Raw genomic sequence first — 21,529 nt, 5'->3', positions numbered from 1 at the left:
TAGCTGATTCAAAAAACAAAAAATTAGCATTTTCATACTAAATGCTATACAAAAATTAAAAGTTCAACTTTAACCTTAAATTGCGCAACAACTGCTGCACCGATTTTAATGAAATTAAAACTGGAGAAAAATTCAAGAAATTTCTAAAATATCTCTATCGGTTCAAAAATTACAGAGTTTTGGCCGATGAAAAACGAAAATGAGCCACTGTGCGGCGCTCCGTTAAAGTTGGCTGAAGTTGGCCAACTCAGGTGTGAATAAAATTTTCTGGCAAGAAGTTTAGAAGTTATATATTTATTACCATTTTGCTGCTACGTAATTTGTAGATTGAAAAAAAATTATATTTTTATAATTTAAAATTATTAAGATTTAATTTAGCAAAACGATATCACCAAAATAATCGTCATCTTTTAATAATGTGCAAACCGTATTTAATTGAAATAGATCACGATATTTCGAATTCAGGAAAAGCCCGAAGGTGAAGCCCAGGAATTGGATCAAACCATTTTAACGGCACTTTTCAAATCACAACATTTAAGCCCGCCTGAACAGTTGAGTTTAGCACTGACGTGGAATCGTGTTGATATTGCACGCAGTGAAATCTTTGTCTATGGCCAAGAATGGCCATTAGGTAAGTGTATTTATATATTATAGATTTATTTCTTCTTTTTATTCCCATGTAATCAAAGTCCAATTAAAAAGCCATTTTTACAAATTTGTTGCCTTTGGTTACTCTGTAAAATTGCTTTCAATTACATGCGTAAACTTTGCATTAAAATTCAATCATTTCATCTTTATTTTTCCTTTCTTTTTTATTTTCTTTGTCTTTCCTGTTGGTTTTCCATTAATGCGTGCGTGTGTGTGTCTCTTCGTTTGTCTATGAAGGAGCTTTGGATGAGGCCATGATGCAGGCATTGGAACATGATAGAATAGATTTTGTGAAATTACTTTTAGAAAATGGTGTTTCAATGAAAAAATTTTTGACAATACCACGCCTTGAGGAACTTTATAATACAAAACATGGTCCAGCAAATACTTTAGGGTGAGTGCTCTTTGCAAACATTGAAATATTAATTTGAATTTTTCTGCTTGCTTCTCTTTTTTTTCATTGTTCAATTTTAACGATGCGTAATATTATTTATTTATTAAAACAAATTCCTTAAATGCCGAATTGAGTGGAGTTTCAAATCTGTTTACTTTCAGTTATATTTTACGTGATGTACGTCCTCATATACCCAAGGGATACGTGTATACACTGCATGATATTGGTCTAGTTATTAATAAATTAATGGGTGGTGCCTATAGGTATGTACATTTTGCATTAATTTTATTTATTATAAATATATTATTAAGATTTTGTTCAATGAAAAGGAAACATATTTAAAATTTTAAAGAAATATAAGTGTAATTAAGATGAAGGACAGGGATACAAATTATTTAATTTTTCAAGTATCACAAAATTAAAAGCATTACTACTGTAAAACTCGGTTACACTGGAATCAGTGAAGCAAGAAGAAATATTGGACAAACTACATTTAAATGCAAAACTACACATTTAAGCTAAATGAGCACTAAAAAAACTGCAAACATCGTTACAGTTAAATTATTCCTACGAAGAAGGATGATATGCTAGTAGATACGACCATGTCCGACGATATGCGTTTTATCGACTTTTTATTGAGCATCGTGAAAAAGACAGGCGAAAATAAGTGCTGTTTGCTAACTTTACAACCGTTCAGTTCCGGATATGTCACGGTTAAAAGCTGATGTTAAAACACGTTGGTGAGCGGGAAGTTATGTAGTATTTGAGGGTACTGCAATTTCAGGACAGAGCCATCCCGATACACAAACATTAGAAAGACGTGACTGAAATCAAATTTACAGGGTGGTATCTTTCTTTTCACCTGTCACGAAGACTCTTGAGCCTCTTCTCCACCCTCTGAACCAGCACCAGCAGCTCGCCTATAACATAAAATCTATAAAATGTAAAGTTTAAAAGAGCAGATGTCTTGGAGAAGACCTTCGATACTATAAGCCACAGTACAATATTCAAGAAAATCCCACAGTCCTCAATGACCAACAACACGAAGAGATTAATAGTGAATTATCTGAGTGGCAGCCATTCGTTCGTGAAGTTTAGGGACAAACGGATTCATTGGATCGCAGATCGTATACCGCAGCTTTTAACGACATTCATAGAAACGCAATCAATTCCGTGGAAAACAAGAGTAATTTTGGCATAACTGAGGCTTAACATGTACTAGTATCCCATAGGCCGTGCCCTTCATTTTAATTTCTAGCTTGTGGTCAGGGTCCTTATGATACTTCCACATATTTAAGGACTTCTTTGGAATTGACATTGATGCAGATTCCCCTGATTAGAAATTGGTATAGTTCAAGTTGTACAACCGCTTAAATACTTTCAATGGAATATTCAAAAATACCGTTAATAACACTTTACAACAAAATCAAATTTTTTCTAAAATTACAAGGTCCGATCAATAAATTTTGATAGAAGAGACAAAAGAAAAATATACTTGTATCGGCGTTTTGAAAGTTCACATCTGAATTTCATTTGAGGGGGGGGGTTAAAGTTTCCCAACTCTGGCACATTCTTATTGTTAATCGGCATAATAAACCATGTGATTCTTACATTTTAGGTATAAACTGAGTTCAGCAAATTTTTGTAAAATGTAACGAAGAACATTTTTGTAGAATATCTTAACCCTCTAATTCCTCAAGACATGGGTCTTTTTTGTCCTTCTTTTAAAAATGTGCAAAAACCACCATTAAAACAGGGATTTAAGGGGTTAAAATGTTCCGTAGAAATATTACTCGTGAAATTTTACTATAAGTCCCTGAATACACCAAAATGGAAAATACAACCAGAAAGTCAGAAATAAGATAAAACAAAAGAGAGCCTAGGGTTAATTTCGCATTTATTAAGAATTTTATTTTAAAGTACCCCAAAAATTTAGCATGAATAATAGTAGTTAAAATTTAACTAAAAACTACTAATATCTCTATTATTTTACCTTCGATAGCAAATTTGGATAGGAAGTATTCATTAATTACATTTTTTTAGCTCTAGGCAATTCCACTTCATTATCATACAATATCCAGCATATTTCTTGAGATTAACCGTTGGACACTAAAGACTAAATTTTAAATAATAAAAAAATAAACTGAAACAAACAATTTATATTTTTTTGTTAGTTTCTGTTTTAGGGCCATTATTACAACTTTCCGTTATTGTTAAAGTTACCTTTAAGGGTACCTTTTTCTATTGCTTAAAGTTACCTTTAACTATAACGGCAAGTTGTAATAATGGCCCTTAGTGTTCTAAATTCTCAATTTAAATATTATTGATAAATTCACAAAAATTTATTTTTGAGGGTAAGCTAGTTCCTATGCGCATTTCACTGGTTGCTTTGGCAGACCATCAGGAAGCCTTTTCCTAAAATGCATTAGGAAATTTAAAGATATTTTAGGATTCAAACGGTCTGCTATTATGTCATATTGTCATAATGTCCTAATATATTACTATAGTTTAAACAAATGTTTGTTGTGCTTCAAACAAAAAAGATTTATTTTATGACAAAACAATAAACATAGCACAACAACAATATTATAACTACAATATTATGACTTAATAGCGGACCATTTGAATCCCTAATTACATAAATATAACTACTGGTATATTGCGATTAAGAATTACAAAGACTCTAGTTTTATTTATTTGTACCAACAATAATGATGATTTTTTCCGACTCGAAATGTAGTTTTGTAAGTGCGCAGAGTTGAATAAATAAGACGCATTGAGAAAGTTTTTCTGTTCATCGTCATCCTGAATTCTTAATTGTCTCTCAGATGTATAATTAAACCGAATAAATTTCATAGTTTCGGCTATTCAGATTACATCAATTAATTTATTTTTTTTATTAAAAGTACGAGCAACATATAAAACTAAAACTAAACAGTATTTGCAGTGCGGCTAGATAATTTCTTCTACACATTTCTGATTTTTGTGTAAGTCACACCTACATATTTTCTATCATCTAAAAATAGAAACCATAATAGAAATACATTCTACAGGTTACAGTGTGTATCTAGTTTAGTTGAACACCATTTTAGTATTTGTTGACACTTTTACAAAGATAAATATCTCTCACAAAATCCTTGTAATCTGAACTAAAATGGAATATTGGAAAAAGTTCAATCACAATAAATGTAAGTATTCACCCTTTTGTAGAAGCAACCCATATAAATTCTATTATTGAACTTATCAAAAGTCTGCAATCTTTGATGTCCTTTTTTTGTCCTTTTGTTTAATTCTATCCAACTTTTGTCATTTCATTGTACATAGACAGACACTCAAATACATCCAGAAATAAACTCAGATAAACTCACAAATACGATTGTATTTAACACTTAGGAGGATGATGAAATATAAACACCTTCTGTAAAATGGCAACGAACCAGGCTTCATGTAAACTGTGTGAAAAACTAATGTTTAAGGTATACTTATGGATTAAATAAGTATTAGGGCAAGTTTAAATATGCGCAAACAAATTTCAAATAAACAAACACAAAAATACGCAAAAAAAACTAAACTAAAAGTATAAATAAATTTTATTTTAAAACTTTTTGTTTACAAAGTTCTCAAAATTAAACTACTAAGAGAAATTTACGGTAAATATAAGTTTCTTTAATGATAGAAATAGTTCTAGAACTAATAATGTGTGTTTGCTCCGAAAATCTTCCGAGGATCTAGTTTCGATTGTAGCAATTTTTTAAAAATCATTGATGCATGAACCATTTCTAGAACTCCAATCAAAAATCATTAATCGCAACTCCAATCTACAACAAATACTGGATATATGCACCATTTCCAATTGCATTTCAGAAATTTCCAATTATATTTCAGAATTTTCTAATTTAATTTCCAAATATTCCAATTATATTTCAGAATTTTCCAGAAATTTCTAATTTTATTTCAGAATCATCCATTTGTATTTCAGAATTTTTCTATTGTATTTCAGAATTTTCTAATGGTATTTCTGAAATTTCCAATTGTATTTCAGAATTTTCCCATTGTATTGAAGAAAATTACGAATACAAATTTCTGAAAAACAATTAAAAAAATTAGTTTTTGCAAAGATACAAAATTTTCAAATTGAAATTAAATTTATATTTATGAATATTATTTAATGAAATTTTACAATTATATAAATTTTCCTACTGAAAATAGAAACCAATTTTTAAATTTGTTATCATGAATCCCGGAATTCCTAAAAAAGTTTTGAAAAATCCCAAAAATTCGATTTTTTAGATTTTTGTTTATAATACCCATACCAGTGTCGGGGTTATCGGAACCTTTTACAAAATAATTAGGAACATATTGCGCCATTTAAAATGGGTTATTATATTTTGATATCGATCATGAGATTTGAGAATTTTGCCCTAGAGTTGAATTTCACATAAAAAATAGTCGTTTTTTGGGTGGACCTGGTCCTATAACTTCAAACTAGGTCAGTATTTTTAAACAATTTATTTTAATTTGACACTTACATTTCTTGTTAGTCCAACAATTAAAAAGTGGAGAAAATCTGGAAATATTTGGATCCGCTATTATCAAAAAACTGGATTAAAGTGGGTTAAAATTTAATTTTCAAATGCGAATATCTCCTAAGCCATAAGAAATAATTGATAGGTACGGCGAGGTTTTTTGTTGTTTTTTTAAAATTTTTTGGAAATCAGAACACAAACGAAGAAATACGATCGTTTTAAACATTTAACATACCCGAATTGTGCTACTTTGAGGACCCTTAATCGCGGCCCTGGTGGGCCAAGTTCCAAGTTCAAAACTTAAACTCAACAACACTTCCGGTTTATGCATGTGAAATTTCATTCAAATCCCTCAAATTCCCTCTATTTTTTATATACCACTGTGTGTCGCTTACGATAAAATTCTTTTACTGTAAAATGTAAACATTGCCTTACGATAAAATCCTTCTCCTCTATATTTTTGAAGTTATTATCAATTTTGACATTCTGAGAACGCTAAAACATCAGTCGGTCCAGAAAATTTTAATTTCTGCAATAAAAAAAATTTAGAAAAAGTCGCTTACGATAATTTGGCGCTAAGGGCAAGAAATAATTGGAATATTCTGAAATATAATTTCAAATTTCTGAAATTAAATTGAAAATTTACTAAAGAGATTTTATGCAATAGAAACTTTGGGGACATTCGTTTATCTTTTTGTTTGTACTAATGACCAGAAAAAAACATTTAATTGAAATCTTTTTTTTTTTTTGATAATTACTGTTTAGTCTTTGTATGGAAGCATATTTGTAGAACATTTCAGAACAATTTGTTTGTTTTGTATTCACACACAAAAAAAATACTTATTTGTATACTTTTCTTTATTCACGTTTTTTATAAAATAAAAAAAGCTCTAAATAAAGTTTCAAATTGAAATACGATTTTTGTAAGCTCAGTAGGAGGGTTTATTTTCTGTCTCCACGTCATAAAAAGGAATTATTTAGTTCTATGAAGACAAAATTACCATATTTATTTGTGAGGGCAGCCACCTCCAATTTCATTTACATTAAGAACCAGAGCAAAGATACTTTCAACAGCTTATTTTGCAATTCCATTTTTATTTAAATTTCCACAATTTGGTGACGGGCAGTCAAAAGTAGTCGCATTAAATAAATTTACTCAGTAGGAAGTTCTTGTGCGTTGGATGGAAATTTAATTAGAAATTAAATCATGGTAAATTTAAAAAACACATATTTTTTGGCATGTTTTCGACTTTTATTTACTTTACTACTCATTCTCTCATTTTCATGGCATCTAAAGAACCCATGAATATTGTGTTGGCAGCTGAGGGTGGTATATGTAAATTTAAATGGCAGCATTTTACTGCCGACAAAATGACAAATTTTTTTGTATTTGAACAATTAAAGAGCAATTAAATATTTAATGGCTCATTCAACCTTAAAATGAATTTGTTTATCCACCAAATTTATTTTTTATTACTTAGAACAAGACGTTTTGAATATAAGTGCTAAGTAAGTACAATTATATTCATCAGCATCGTACCTTCAATGCGTTCTCTATTAAAATATTTAAAGTAAACAATAAGCAACGCCACAAATATGACGACCACAAGGATGGAATAGTGGTTACGATGTATATTTGATACTCGCAACCAAAAATCTCTAGGATATCCGTTCTGGTAGGGTTCTCCTAATATTGCTGGCGGACTTAAATAATGAACAAATATGTAATCTCCATCCCTGAACATCCATTAGAAAGAATTTTTGTTGATTTGTGTGGGTTTTGTAAATGAAAAATATTATGGCACAATTTGTGGTTTTTGTGTGACACATTAATATGTAGACATATTTTAACCTTTTCTTAATTAAGCATTAATTTAGATAATAGACAGAATCTTCTATCATCTTATTCATTTCAGTGGACTTTTATGATTCTTGACAATGTTCAGTGTCTTCTTGTGCCTATAATAATAATTATAATTATCCTAAAGGTGTAACGTGGTTTTGTCGTGGGCTGGGGTAGTTCATTCGAGTCCAGGTTAGATTTACAGATCAAAAAACCTTAAGTGATAACATAAGTTATTTACCCTTTCTCGGGTCAATAATATGATTTAATATTTAAAATAATTTATATATAATAAGTTTTATATAATGAATTACGTACAGCTAAGATAATACGTTCGGATGTAGACAGTTCTGGTGATATGTATCTCGGATTCTTCGGGACTTCAATATTCGTCGGCGATACGATGTATTAGTTCGAGTCACTAACTGGCATATTGTCACAAGAGCGTTCGTCGGTACAGGATCGGGTGAAAACTGTGGCAGTTAACCATAGCTCCTGTGCACAGTGGGACAGAATCAAAATTTTTTGGAAATAAATCTGGCATTTCTAAACGGCTATAAAATCGGGATAAAATTTGTCGTGATATTAAAATGGGCCATAAAATTTTTAAACACGTGCAATTTTTTTGTTTCCTTTTCGATTTGAAAGATTGACTCGAATTTTATTAGTTAGACAACTAAGCTGGGAGACCAAAAATTAACCTATCTAAACAAAAAAATATAGCTGGGAATAAATGTGCATCAAATTGTTCCTAATATTTGCAATCCTTTTAAAATTTTTATATAAATTTTAGTTTTAGAAACTCAATGAATATGTAATAAAATCTTTATTTATTAAGGAAACTCAATCAAATTTTCAACGTTTTTTACGTTTGTCATTGTAAATAACAAGGTCAAAGGCGATCCCACAATTCCTAAAAATTGGAAAATTGTAAAAATGGTATTTTTTACAATTTTGCCTATAGGGTCCACATTTCCTTCGGAGCTGGGAAAATACTTTGGCGATAAATAGGGAACACATTAAGGTTTCCAAAGCTGCTTTTTGTTTTTTTATCCCAGCTTTGGGATTTTAGAACATGTGGCCCAAAGATGAATTTTTGATAAAAAAATAGGTCAAATTCCAAATTGCGTAGGGGCGACACATTCGAAGAATAGGACATGTTTTTTATATCAAAATGTTCTCCGTAGAGAGAATAAACGTAAAATTGTTATATGTTCTTAAAGAATTTTTTGTAATTCAAAAAGAGTTATGTCACCTTTTCGCCTATAAAACAGTAAAAATCTACTATTTTTCTAATATTTAAATTGAAAATCATTTACATATATTTGGGTCCATAATAGATATTGTCTTCAAATCTTTTTTATATTATTGCCAAAATTTAAAATTTAAATTTTTAAATGCCTATAACTCGAAAATTAAAAGATATAACTAGCACACGCAAGCATATTTTTTGAAGCCGAGCGCTTTTCAAAAATGTTAAAATCTTTGAATTCGGATGGGAAACAAAAAAATTGCACGTGTTCAAAAATTTTACATGTCGAAGGTAGCCTACTTTGAGTCCCCATATCGACGACCCTGGAGCATTTGTATGGCCCATTTTAATAACTTAAACTCGAATGCTCCTTGGCTAAGCCATCGGACCAGCCGTTTAGAAATGCCAGATTTATTTCCAAAAAATTTCGATTCTGCCCCACTGTGCTGTGTTGAACAGTTGACCGAATCCTTTATCTTGAAGAGTCGGCCGAAGTCTCTGTATTGAGCAGTTAGCCGAAGCATCTGCCTTGAATGGACTACCGGAGTCATTGCACGGTTGTCAATACTGGCCAAAAATCCATAACTTCTTTATTTCTTCATAAAAATGTTTGAAATTAAGAATAACATGACCGATCGACAGATAATTATTTCGATGTTCAACTACAGGGTTTGGCCAAAAATGCATGGACATACTAAAAGTATCAAAAAAATTGCATGTAAGTGGCTGAAATTTAGTTCAAAAACAAATAATTAAATATGTGATCGAAAAAAAAATCGGTCATTCAAATTTCGGATTACATATACAGGGTTTGGCCAAAAAATCATGGACGTTTTAAAAGTATCGATCAAATTAGATTATTCATGTAAATGCCTGAAATTTAGTCCAAAAATTAAGAATAGCATAGGTGATTTAAAAAAATGGTCGCACAAATTTCGGAATACATATAGAGGCTTGGCCAAACAATCATGGACGTTTTGAAATTATCGGAAAAATTAGGTTATTCATGTAACTGCCAGAAATTTAGTGGTCATTTAAGATCAACACACTTGATCCATCGCAAAGAAATTACATACAAGAGTTGGCCAAATAAACATTGACGTTATAAAAGTATCGATAGATAGTTTGTCCAAATCAGCGTAGACGTAAATAACTCTCAAACTTACATAATTTTTGAAATTGACCAAAAAAATACAAAAAAAAATGTGTAAAATGTGAAGGTACTGAAATTGTTCTGGTTATTGGAATGGCAGATAATTGCAGCTGAAATTAATAGCACTTACTCTTGATACTTTACTTTATTAGATGTAATTTACACTTAACCTCTAATAGCCCCTTTTAATTTGTTGTGGCCTTTTAAACTTTTTTTTAATTTAGTTTCTATAGATTTTAAACTAGTTCCTAATCATTTAATTTTTATATAAAAAGAACACGCAAGAACTCCTTAATAACTACGTGGAATGGGTAACTGCCAACTGTTTTATAAAAACATGTGCTAATTTGCAAAGAAAACTTTAAAGAAAAAAGCACAGGTTACTTCGATTCAAAAGTAAAAAAATCACATTTTTCTAGTATTAAAATGACAAGAAAAAACCTTTGACTTTACAGTACTATAAATAACCATAACCACTTAATTGCCAAAATAATAATGATACTGTATATTCTGTATTCTGCCAACCATATATCAATGTGGTTGGCAAATTCTGTCTCGTATGAACTGACCCGTCAGTGTGTAAAATTTCGTTACTTATATAAAAATTATTATAAACTTAATGAGAATTACTAGGTATTAATTTAAGGTAATTTAATCATTATGATTTAATTGTTTTGCTATTAAATTTATTATTATATTTCTGTGGTCATAAGCAATAACCACCTAAGTCGACTTAAGAAAGATTTGAGTTATATATGCTACGTTATTCTCTTCATAGAACTGTATGTATACGTGAAATCTCTACCTAAAAAGTTATTAATTAGAAACATATTGGCTTAAGTCCTAAGGAAGACTATCGCATTTACAATAAGCGCCAAAATATACTTAAGAAAACATTCAATTATATTTTATTTTGTTTAAATAGCTTATAATGACTTTAGTTGTTATTGTTATTTTTCACAAAATAAATTTTCATAAATAAGAGTGCTGTTATAAGAGCCAAACTAAGGATAAGCGATTATTGCAAATTGGCTTAATTACTTGACATGTCAATATTTAAATATGTAATAACAGCTTAACTCATATATGCCAAGCAACAATCAAAACACTTATTTTCAACAAACGCCTAATCAGACATTAGCACTTTAAATTTAGTATTTCTGAGTTGCATTAAGCAATGATATTTGTTTTTATTAAATATTTCTCTAATAAATAAAGCTTTTGTTATAATTTTTCAGTTTAGCATTGTGGGGGTAAGAATCTTTGATTCTGCATTCTACTTTTTCTAATGCAATCTTTTATTTTTTTCAGAATCGCTTTTATAACTATAAATAGCTTTTTCTCAAAAACATGTTTTTTGAATTAGGCGGTTATTGCTTGTGACCACAGATTTATTATTGATGTATTAAGCATAGATCGGAAACTCTCTCTATCTCGATTGGACGAAGATTTGGGCAATTTGTGTAATTGATGTGTTTTGGTATAACATCAATATTATTCTCATTACACCACTTCATGGTTGTATTTGACTAATGACAACTTGTCATTGAGTAATGTTAACTTGGCTAAAACTTTGTATCAGCTGTGTGATGTCTTATAAATGACAGCAATAGCTTTTCCAAACTCTCTTTTTATATATAATTCTGAAAATTCTATCAAAACATGTCTGAAAAGCTTGACTCTTCAAACCGCCTGCAAAATTAATATTTTTGTTCAATTTTAAGTATTCATATTTAAAGGCCACACAACCTCGAGTTGCCGAGACGTAAAATTTTTGATCTGATATCCGCCGAAAATCAGATTTTGGCTATCTTATAACCCGACAAAGTCGGATTTTCTAGATATTTGTGCACAATTTTTTCTCTAGCTTCTTTTTATTTCATTGCAGATCTTATTATACTCGTCGAAAATTTCGTCCCATTTACGCCAAAGTTATGAACAGTTACGCAAATGCACATCGAAAATCCTCAACTTATCAACGTTATGCCGGTGCGAATTCATTAAGTTTGGTAACAGGTCTATTGCCCTTCACATCCGAAATGGCACTTTTTGAATTTCCGTTCAATGAACTCTTGGTAAGTATATCTGTAGCATGCAGTATATTTATTGTTGACGTTCCTTGTACTAAAGTGAATCAAAATTAGAATTTAAATTCATTTGATATCATTTGCATGCAAATACAATCAAAAATACTTGTGCTTTAGGTAATAAGAATTTTGTAAAATTTATTTGTGTCTGATATTGATTGAATTTTAATAGATTTGGGCTGTGCTAACGAAACGACAACAAATGGCTTTACTAATGTGGACACATGGTGAGGAGGCTTTAGCCAAATCCCTGGTAGCGTGTAAACTTTACAAGGCCATGGCTCATGAGGCAGCCGAAGATGATTTGGATACAGAAATTTATGAAGAACTACGTTCCTATGCCAAAGAATTCGAAAGTAAAGGTATGAATAATAAAAAGTGTTAAGTTTTATTTGTTAAATTAAATTTCTTAAATGATTTAGATAAACAAAAATATTTATAATTTTTGGCTAGTATTGTAAACACGCTATAAATATTGAAACAAAAATATATTAATCACAGCAGCCAGTCATTGAAAACTCAATGATTAATCAGCATTTATAATTTATTGTTTAATGTTTAATGTTCATTCTAAAGTTATTAAGACACATGCAGACTGGGAATTTTGTATACTTTGTGGCAGGTCTATGCATTTAATGAACTTTCGGATATTCAGGCATGTGATGAAAAACTATAATTTTCAAAACTGAAACCAATTTCAAAAACGATTTAGGTGTGATGAATTTCGATTGATTTCATATTCAATTTTTGTTTCATTCCGTATCTTTTTCATAACAAAAAACAACAAAATAAGCAACTCTCCATTTGTTTACCTTAATTAATGTGAAAATTTAATTGCAATAAATTCCGTTTTAAACAAATTCGAATCTGAAACTAATATGACAAAATGATTCAAACAAACACATCACATCTTTTGTCGTTATCAAATCGTTTTTGCATCTAAATCGCTTTTCATCACATACCTGAATATTAATCTCAAATTTAGATTGAAATTAGTTAATATGTTTCTACAAAATTGTTTAATTCTATTTATAAATGATAAACATTGCAAACAATTTAGGCCAGTTGAGTGATAAATAGTTATATCCTCTTAGTACAATTCACAGCAAACTTATTTCATTAAACTAAAATTTATTTAACAAAAGGAAAACTATAATTTTTTTACTGATCAAACATGTTTCATCAAATATATCAATCAGTGGCCGACAAAAGCCAATATATGATCCCCTTAATGAACAAAACTTATTACTCTTAAATAGTTCCTTTTGAAATGTAAGTTTATTAATTAATTGCCGCAATATAACGAATTTTGTAAAATTTACGAATTTCTTATCGAATTTGTTTTTTATAAATTTTCTTTTATTTTTTCATATATCTTTTATGTTAATTATAAAATTATAAAGTATGAAAATTAAAAAATTCTTTTAATAAAATCGAAAACAAAATTTCGCATGGCATTAATTAAATTGAACATTAATAAAATAAGTAAATTTAAAATCGGTTTAAATTTAAATTGGTTTTAGCAGGGTATTATGTTGACTTCAACATTATTTAATTCAATTAATCATTTTTGATCTTATATAACTTTTACTTTTACATTTTTTAATATTAAAAGAATTTTTAACCTTTATTTTTTCATGTCAACAGGCATCAAATTGCTGGATTTCAGCTACAGAACAGATGGCGAGAAGGCACAACGTTTGCTAACGTGTGAACTACATTCATGGTCCAATCAAAGCTGTCTTTCTCTGGCTGTAGCCGCGAATCATCGTGCTTTACTGGCACATCCATGCAGTCAAGTTATTTTAGCTGATCTATGGATGGGTGGATTACGTACCCGGAAAAATACAAATTTTAAGGTAAAATATCAGTCTTATTTTTATGATACGAATAACATAGAATTTAATAGGATTTTATATAAATTATAACATTTATATGAGAATTACATTAAATAAAAATTTTAAAGTCTGTATAGATTAAGCATTAGAAATAAACAGCTTCGATTCAAATATTTTTCAGATATTCAATTAGTTTTAATAATTTCGTATTCAAAATCTAAATTTTCTAATATCTTACACTAAATTTTGAGTATTGAATTAATTAATTGAATATACATACAGCTATCGTTATTGGTTGGACTTTAATACAAACAACTTATTAAAAATTATTTAAAAAATTTTTCTTAATTGAAACCACATTTTGGTTTCTTTTTGTGTTTTAAATTACGAACAATGTATTTTCAATAACTTTTTTTATTATAGTTAAACAATAACGAAAATTGTATATACAGAAAAAAAATTATTTCTGTGTATTTAATTACCCAAATAACGAAATTCAAATAATTAAAATTTTATTTTTCAGAACATGATCCATTTTCCACAAAATTTTTGTGTTATAATTTTTTAATGCTAAAAACTGAGTTATTCTGAATTTATCCAATTCCTTATCGACATTTGTACGGGAGCTCTGAGAAATCGTGTAACGATTTCAAACATTTACAACAGTTTTATAATTTGTTTTTTTATTTTTTTCAATTACAGGTTATACTAGGTCTTGTTTTGCCATTTTATATTAAACATTTGGATTTCAAATCCAAGGAAGAACTTCAACAGATGCCTCAAACTGAGGAAGAACATTTAGAAAATCAAAATTTGGACAATGATGACTCAGATCGTTCACATCCCGATGCAGAGGTAAGTACCTTCGCTACCATTTTCGATGGAGATCTTAACAAATAATTCTAACTGAAATCGAGTTTCGTTGTTGTTTATTGACAATTTTTTTTTTTAAATTAAATTTATGTAATTTATATATTGTTAGTTGTTTTTTTAATTATCTCTTACTTTTTGTGTTCGTGATGAGAGAGTTTCGTTCTGTTTTCCAAATACAAAAATTAATTACAACAAATTTATTTCATAAATATCTTAAAAACTTTATAGATTTGGTTCTAATTCCTATGTTATATTTTTAATTTATGTATGTATTATATATAGTTTATTAAGTTGTATTTTGTTTGGAATCCTTTTTATACCAAATCAATATACATACATATATATATCTATAAATAGTATTATAAATTTTTATTAAATTTGTTTGTAATTTTTTAATACATATTTCTAAATATTACTTATTTTTACAATTTAATAATTTGCCATCGTACTACCAAATTTGTCTTCTCCTGTCGTTTTGTACTACCACTTGTTATCTAGAATCCTCTTGCTAAAGCGAAAAGATCTATATCTTTGAAATATAGGATGGGCAGTAATAACAATAACGCTGAAAAGGTAGTAAAATCTAAACTAAATAGTCATTGTTTTTGTTTCTCTCTCCGTAAACGAAATAACAATTAATAATTCATCATCTTAAGATTGTCTTTAATTTTTAAATGTAATCGTAACAAAAATTGTATGTTCTTTTCTTTCGTGTCTTGAAATTAATATTTTATTGTATCTAATCGAATCTTTAAATGTAAAGAATCTGTATATAATCTGTATTAATGATATTATTTGTTGTAATTTTTTAATGTTTTACTTATTCCTAATATTCATAATTTACTTAATGTGAAACATTTATTTATTTACCTAAGTTTACAGCTTTTAAAAACCGTCATTGTTTTTATTTCTTAACTTCAGTTAATATTAGCTAGTTACAATTGCTAACTTATCAAAATGTTAACCATAGTTAAAATATTTCTGTTGTTACGCCTTAGCTATATTAGACTTTTTCGGTGGTCGCTAGGTCTAGATGTTTAGAGGTTGCACATTTTATTTGTAGTTTCGTGTTTGACTCAAATAACGATATTTAAAATTGTTTAATTTAGCCATAGGTGTTTAAATATAAAATATAAACATTTTCTGATATATTTTACCCATTATAACTTGATAACAGAATCAGGAAACTTCATTTAAATAAAATGTGCAACTTCTAAACGTTATCCGTGATCAAATTTTCTACACTTGATTTTTAGATAACAGATACGACAGATTACAAAATGATTAATCTATACTAAGAAAATACTCAAACTAAGTTTAAGTTAATTTTAATGTCTCGAGATGAAATATTTATCGATAATAAGTTTATTGAGGAAAGTTACTTTAAAGAAATGTGTTACATTTGTTTAGTTACATAGGCTTTATCAGTGTTCAAAGTCTAGGGACTCAAATTTTTGTAGTCGGCAATCTGAATGTTATAATCTGCGATTTTGTTGATTTTATTTTAAAATATAAGATTTTATTTAAAAACAACTTATAATCATTTTTAAATAATAATTTATATTCAATCTATAAGCATTAAATATCTAAAAAATCAAGCGTCAGTTGAAATTTGACTTGAATGCAAGTAAAGCAAGATACTTATGGCTAGAATTTATGTATTATGATTTATGTTAGGGACTTTTGAAATTGAAAGGCAATGTGGAATATGTGCAATTTTAAGACGGGTTTTTTTTAAGGACCCAGTAAAAACTATAGGTTGTTCGCTATCATCATTATATAAAACAGGTTTACAGCAAAAGGCTTGACTAACTACTATATTGATTTGATGTATCAAGGTCCAAAAGTGGTAAAATATTTAAATTCTATGGATAGATTTTTTTTAAAGAAATTGTTAAGTAAAATTATAAATTTTGTTAGACGTTTCTCCACATAAAATAATAAACTTAGAAATGTTGAGATTATATTCAATCAGTAGTTTCGGATTTATAATATAAAATTGAAGCAAAAAATATATTTTTTACGTGAAAATATTTCAATCGGCTAAGTAGTTTCTAGAGTAGAGTTATAATAACATATTAAAGCAAAACATATATTTTTTATGTGAAAATAGCTATTTTTTGTTTTAAAAAAATCATGAAAAATCGAAAACGGCAGAAATTTTTCAGATTTAAAACGCAATATAAAAACGGTTTAAAGGTTATGTAAATTTCTAAGTTTACTTTAATGATACCGGACTAACTTTACTCACAATTTTACTTAAACATTTTTTTAAAAAAACCTCTCTATAGAACTTAAAATTTGGACCATATTTGTACTACTGGAACCACAATACATCTAAATTTTGTAGTGGTTTAAATAGCCTTTAAAATTTTTTCGATTTTGTTGCCCTGTGTAATACTTGTTATAACAATTCAATAATTCTTAAGTAATAAAAGTCTAATGAAAATAAAAAATTTTATTTGTAAATTAGTAATTCACTTTCATACAAATTGTTTTTGTTTTTAAAAAATGTTATTGAAATATTTTGAAAGTGAGGTCAAATGTTTTACAAATAAATAAAATATAAGTATATTTTAAATAAATTAAATTTGCATGAAAATTTCTTATTTATCAGAACATTTAGTTTAAGAAATTTTTGTATATAAATATAAGTATATGGGAGATTTCATGTCAAGTGAACCAACTTCTGAAATCGATGTCTTCCGATCGGGATAGGGCTTTAAATTTTATATAAACTTAAAAAAACTTAGAAATGGGTACCGAAAATTGTTCTTCATTTTCATGAAGTATTAAAATACAATAAGTATACTAAAAATGGAGATTGTATAGAGCATCATAATAAATCCATATTTTCGATTATAATTCGAAATGACTACGATAAAAAGTGTGGACCAGACGTTTCGTACACTTTGCATTGAACATATAAATTACTAATGTTTATTTGACCAAATTAGGTTAGCTACAGTTACAAATACGCTACCGTTATTCCAAAATACCATTTCAGTGCGATTACCGTTGCCGAATAAGAACATAAATAATGTTACCTCTTTTTTAATTTATATAATTTATTTTAAATTATGTAAATTGTTTTTAGTTCAATAATTGAGTTTAATAGAATCTACATGTAATTTAAAATGTAATATAATAGCTACCACATTATTTTAAATGCTTATAAATTTTGTTAATAATTTAAGGCAGACAGAAATTACAGTTACTGCTAAGGTACCGTTACTGAAATGATAACAAATACCGCTACCGAAATAATCCAAATTAACATAACCGTTTTAATTCATCAAATATTTAAGCATTTTTACCATTTTAAAAATGTTTTTTAGAGTAATCAAAGTGAAACTAAGAAAACAAACAAATGTAAAATTATGAAAAACATTTGTTTATATCTAAATTTTGACAATAACTTAGATTTTGTGTTGCAGATTTTGTTATACAAGGGCTTGTAGTGTAAACCCTCTTTAAATATAAAATAATTTTCTGTTTTAAATATACATAAGTAGTTTACTGACAATGTATTCATATGTTTTTGTACCCAGCGGAAAAAAAATTACAGTAAAGCGGGCTTCCTAAAGGCCTTATTTTTCGTACAGCCATTGGAGGTCTGCTGAACCAAGCATTTTAAGAGGTCTATTATGGACAATATTCTTAATGAATTCATTATAAAAACTTATTGAAGGAGTTTTAAAAAATACTTCACGCGTACTTTATAACACCAAATTTTTTAAAATACCTGCAAATTTTGATCACTCGTATTATGAAGAGAGTAAAATTAGAATTATCGTTGTAAAATATTGATACAACAGGTGAGAGTAATTGCAAGACCATTCAGTTTGATTTTTATACCCACCATCAAGTTGATCGGGAGTATATTGATTTTGACATTCCGTTTACAACATATCGAATTATAACCGAAGTTATTGAGCAAAATGTAGGACATCGTACAAAAAAGTAGATATTTTTTCTATTTTCTTTAAAAATATTGCAGGTAAACCATGAAATTTTGGACACATTGTTCCTGTGACAAAAAAAAACTCTGTTGAAAATTTTTAGAATGGTTCCATTATTGCTCCTAGACGCCATACAAATTTCATCCCGGAATATGGCTTTATGTTAAATGCCTATCGTCAAAAATAAGTTCCATGTAAAAACAAATCACAAAACTAAATTTTGTTTGGATCGGTCTTTATTTAACCATATTACCCTTTTAAAGAATCTTCCTAAAATCCCAAATTCTTAAATCTTTTATAAATATAGTTATCAGATTAACATTCGACATGAATTATCCTCATATACCAGATTTTATGAAAATCGGCCCATAATTGGCCATACCTCCCACATAACAACCATTTAAAAAAAAAAATAACCATGAATATCTTATAGATATCGATTTCGAATCAAAATTTTACACAGATGAGTTGTATGTATGCAAAGATCATATTACTGGATTTTCTGGAGATCAGGCCTAGCACAAATACGGTCCACTTCCGAGAATAACTATAAAAACTCTTGTTAATATCGGTATAAAGACGAAATTGAAAAATATATTACCCTACACCAAAAATATGGGGACTGTATTCATTTTGTCATTATGTTTGTAACAAATCGAATTATTGGTCGTATACTAACAAAACTATACATATATAATCTGGGTTCTTACAAAAAACTAAAACGATGTATATGCGTCCGTCTGTATTATTGCTAATAGTTAACTAAGTATCCCAAAATAGTTTGAATCGTTTAAAAGTTTTGCATTAAAATATGTGAAAATTTAGTGTAGACCGATTACATTTAAACACAGGTCCAGCCAGATGAAATTTACCACTGATATTTTGTAATAATAAAAAATCTAAAACTATCCAATTGGGTGAACCAGGAAAATGTTTTTATACAAAAAATACAACAATCGGTGCCCCTATTATATTGGTGGTGGGTATATAAGATTTGGTACAGGCAATTATAACATTCGAAGTTGTTAAATGAAGGTTTATAGGGCATAATTTTTTAATGAAAGTTTGAATGTCCTTCTAGCACTCTTCTCTTCTGAGAGTAGGTAAGTTGTAACGAGTATCGAATATTTTGGCATGTGTAAATAGGTATTTTAGAAAGCCTACAAAGTGAAGGCCTATCAATTTTTCCCACTGGGTACTTATACATATAATAAATCCATTAATGTTGTCTTTTGAATAACAATTTATAAATGTAGATATGTGTAATCTAATACTGATTGATTTAATCCTTTTATGTAATTTTTTGTTTACCTTATTTTATATAATCTAAAAAATTGTGTGTTTATTTTAAAATTTACAGAGTATAACAATTATTTATTTTCTTTATACTGAGTATAAATAAGTATTGACATTATATTTATATAAAATATTTATACATATATTTAATACCACTTACTACAGTATTAAAAAAACATAAATAAATTATTTAGTAGTGTTTAATTGTTTATTTTATACTGTAATGAAAATTGTTTTCCAATATATTAATAGTGTCTGCTACTTTGTAAAAAAAGATGACTTTAATCTATAGCATTTTCTCTTTCCTACATTTTATTTGTGTTTTTTTTTTCACGAAAGTATAAATTATTACAAATCGAAACAAAAATTGAGAAATCTTCACCATCCCCAAATAATAGTTACGCTAATTCTACCAATGTAAGTTCAAACATGTTTAGAAAAGGATTTATATAGTACATTTGATATTTAATTAAATACAGAGATACTCCCACAAAACTTAAATTAGCTTCAATTATGATTTTGCAAATAAAGCCACATTAATATTCCTATTAAAATAATATGTATAGTTTTAATATTAAATATACAAGCATCCATTTAAACAATATTACTATTATACGCTAAACAAATTCAGAAAAATAGTTATAAAGATTGAGATTTTCTGCAATCCTCTCTACCGTAATTATCTTGAATGTCCAACTGAAATATTTGACTAGAAACGAAATATTTATCAATATCCATAAAGAGTTTTCGCGGAATAAATCACTTCAATTGCTGAAACCAGTAGGTGATTGATTCTTTATTTATTTTGATTTTTATCAATTGCTACTCGTAGTATATTCTTATTAATAATGTTTTGAATTTGTTTACTGAATGTCTTCCATTATAACATTTGTTTTATACACCTTTTTTTAATGAATGTTGCACACATTTTGTTCAAAATTATTACACTATTCAATATCGAAATTTAAAAAAAAAAAAACAATTTTAGATTATTTCTTAGTCGTTGTCGTGAGAAATACTATGTTCAAATTTCGATAATGTTTGTTTGATTTCCACTACATCACGAATGAAATAATTCGTCTGTTTATTCGAAAAGGTTGCCAGTTGAACTCATGCTCTTCAATTCATATTTATACCAACAGAGCTATAAATTAATGATTCATATTTGATTTTCATTCCACCATGAATTAAAAAAATTAAATGCATTCATTCCTTTTGCTCACAATATGAATTGAAAAAAATTAAATGCATTCATTCCTTTTGCTCACAATATGAATTGAATTAAAATTTCGATGATTAAAAAGAAGGAAATTGTAATTAATTTGTTCATTAAATTTTTAGTTAGAATAAAGATGACAAAAAAGTTGTTTTAAATCAATTAAATGCTTAATTATAAAATATTGCATTGACTGTATGAATCGAAGACTATATTCAAAGCATGCCAAATCGAATTTAGATTACAATGAATTTTTGATGAAAAATAACGATGAAAACTGTACGATATAAATTTGGATTTGTGCTTTATTCTCGAATTAGTAACTCAAAGGTAATTGTTCGATGAAAATATGTGCTAATTTCCATAGCAATTTTTCATATTTTTTAAAACTAGTTCAATATTGATTAATTCAAATACTAAACATGAATGTGTTACAAAATT

General features: G+C 28.1%; 1 protein-coding gene across 7 annotated transcripts in view; it reads left to right on the top strand.

Moving 5' to 3' along the window:
* Nucleotides 1–21,529, top strand: part of Trpm (transient receptor potential cation channel, subfamily M) — a 320,313-nt gene that overhangs the window by 258,033 nt on the left and 40,751 nt on the right. For 5 of the 7 annotated variants that reach the window (XM_065510708.1, XM_065510710.1, XM_065510706.1 and 2 more), the window contains 7 exons: nucleotides 445–631; nucleotides 886–1,042; nucleotides 1,204–1,305; nucleotides 11,705–11,891; nucleotides 12,076–12,265; nucleotides 13,551–13,762; nucleotides 14,444–14,596. In XM_065510708.1, the coding sequence (XP_065366780.1) occupies nucleotides 445–631; nucleotides 886–1,042; nucleotides 1,204–1,305; nucleotides 11,705–11,891; nucleotides 12,076–12,265; nucleotides 13,551–13,762; nucleotides 14,444–14,596 (1,188 nt within the window). Of the gene's footprint in view, nucleotides 1–444; nucleotides 632–885; nucleotides 1,043–1,203; nucleotides 1,306–11,704; nucleotides 11,892–12,075; nucleotides 12,266–13,550; nucleotides 13,763–14,443; nucleotides 14,597–15,112; nucleotides 15,188–21,529 lie in introns of all 7 variants that reach the window. The other 2 variants (XM_065510707.1, XM_065510704.1) reach the window with 1 other exon arrangement.

Source organism: Calliphora vicina, chromosome 5 (genome assembly GCF_958450345.1).
Source record: "Calliphora vicina chromosome 5, idCalVici1.1, whole genome shotgun sequence".
Taxonomy (NCBI): Eukaryota; Metazoa; Arthropoda; class Insecta; order Diptera; family Calliphoridae; genus Calliphora; species Calliphora vicina.
The sequence above is the reverse complement of the archived record's forward strand: the minus strand, read 5'-3'. Positions and strand labels throughout refer to the sequence as shown.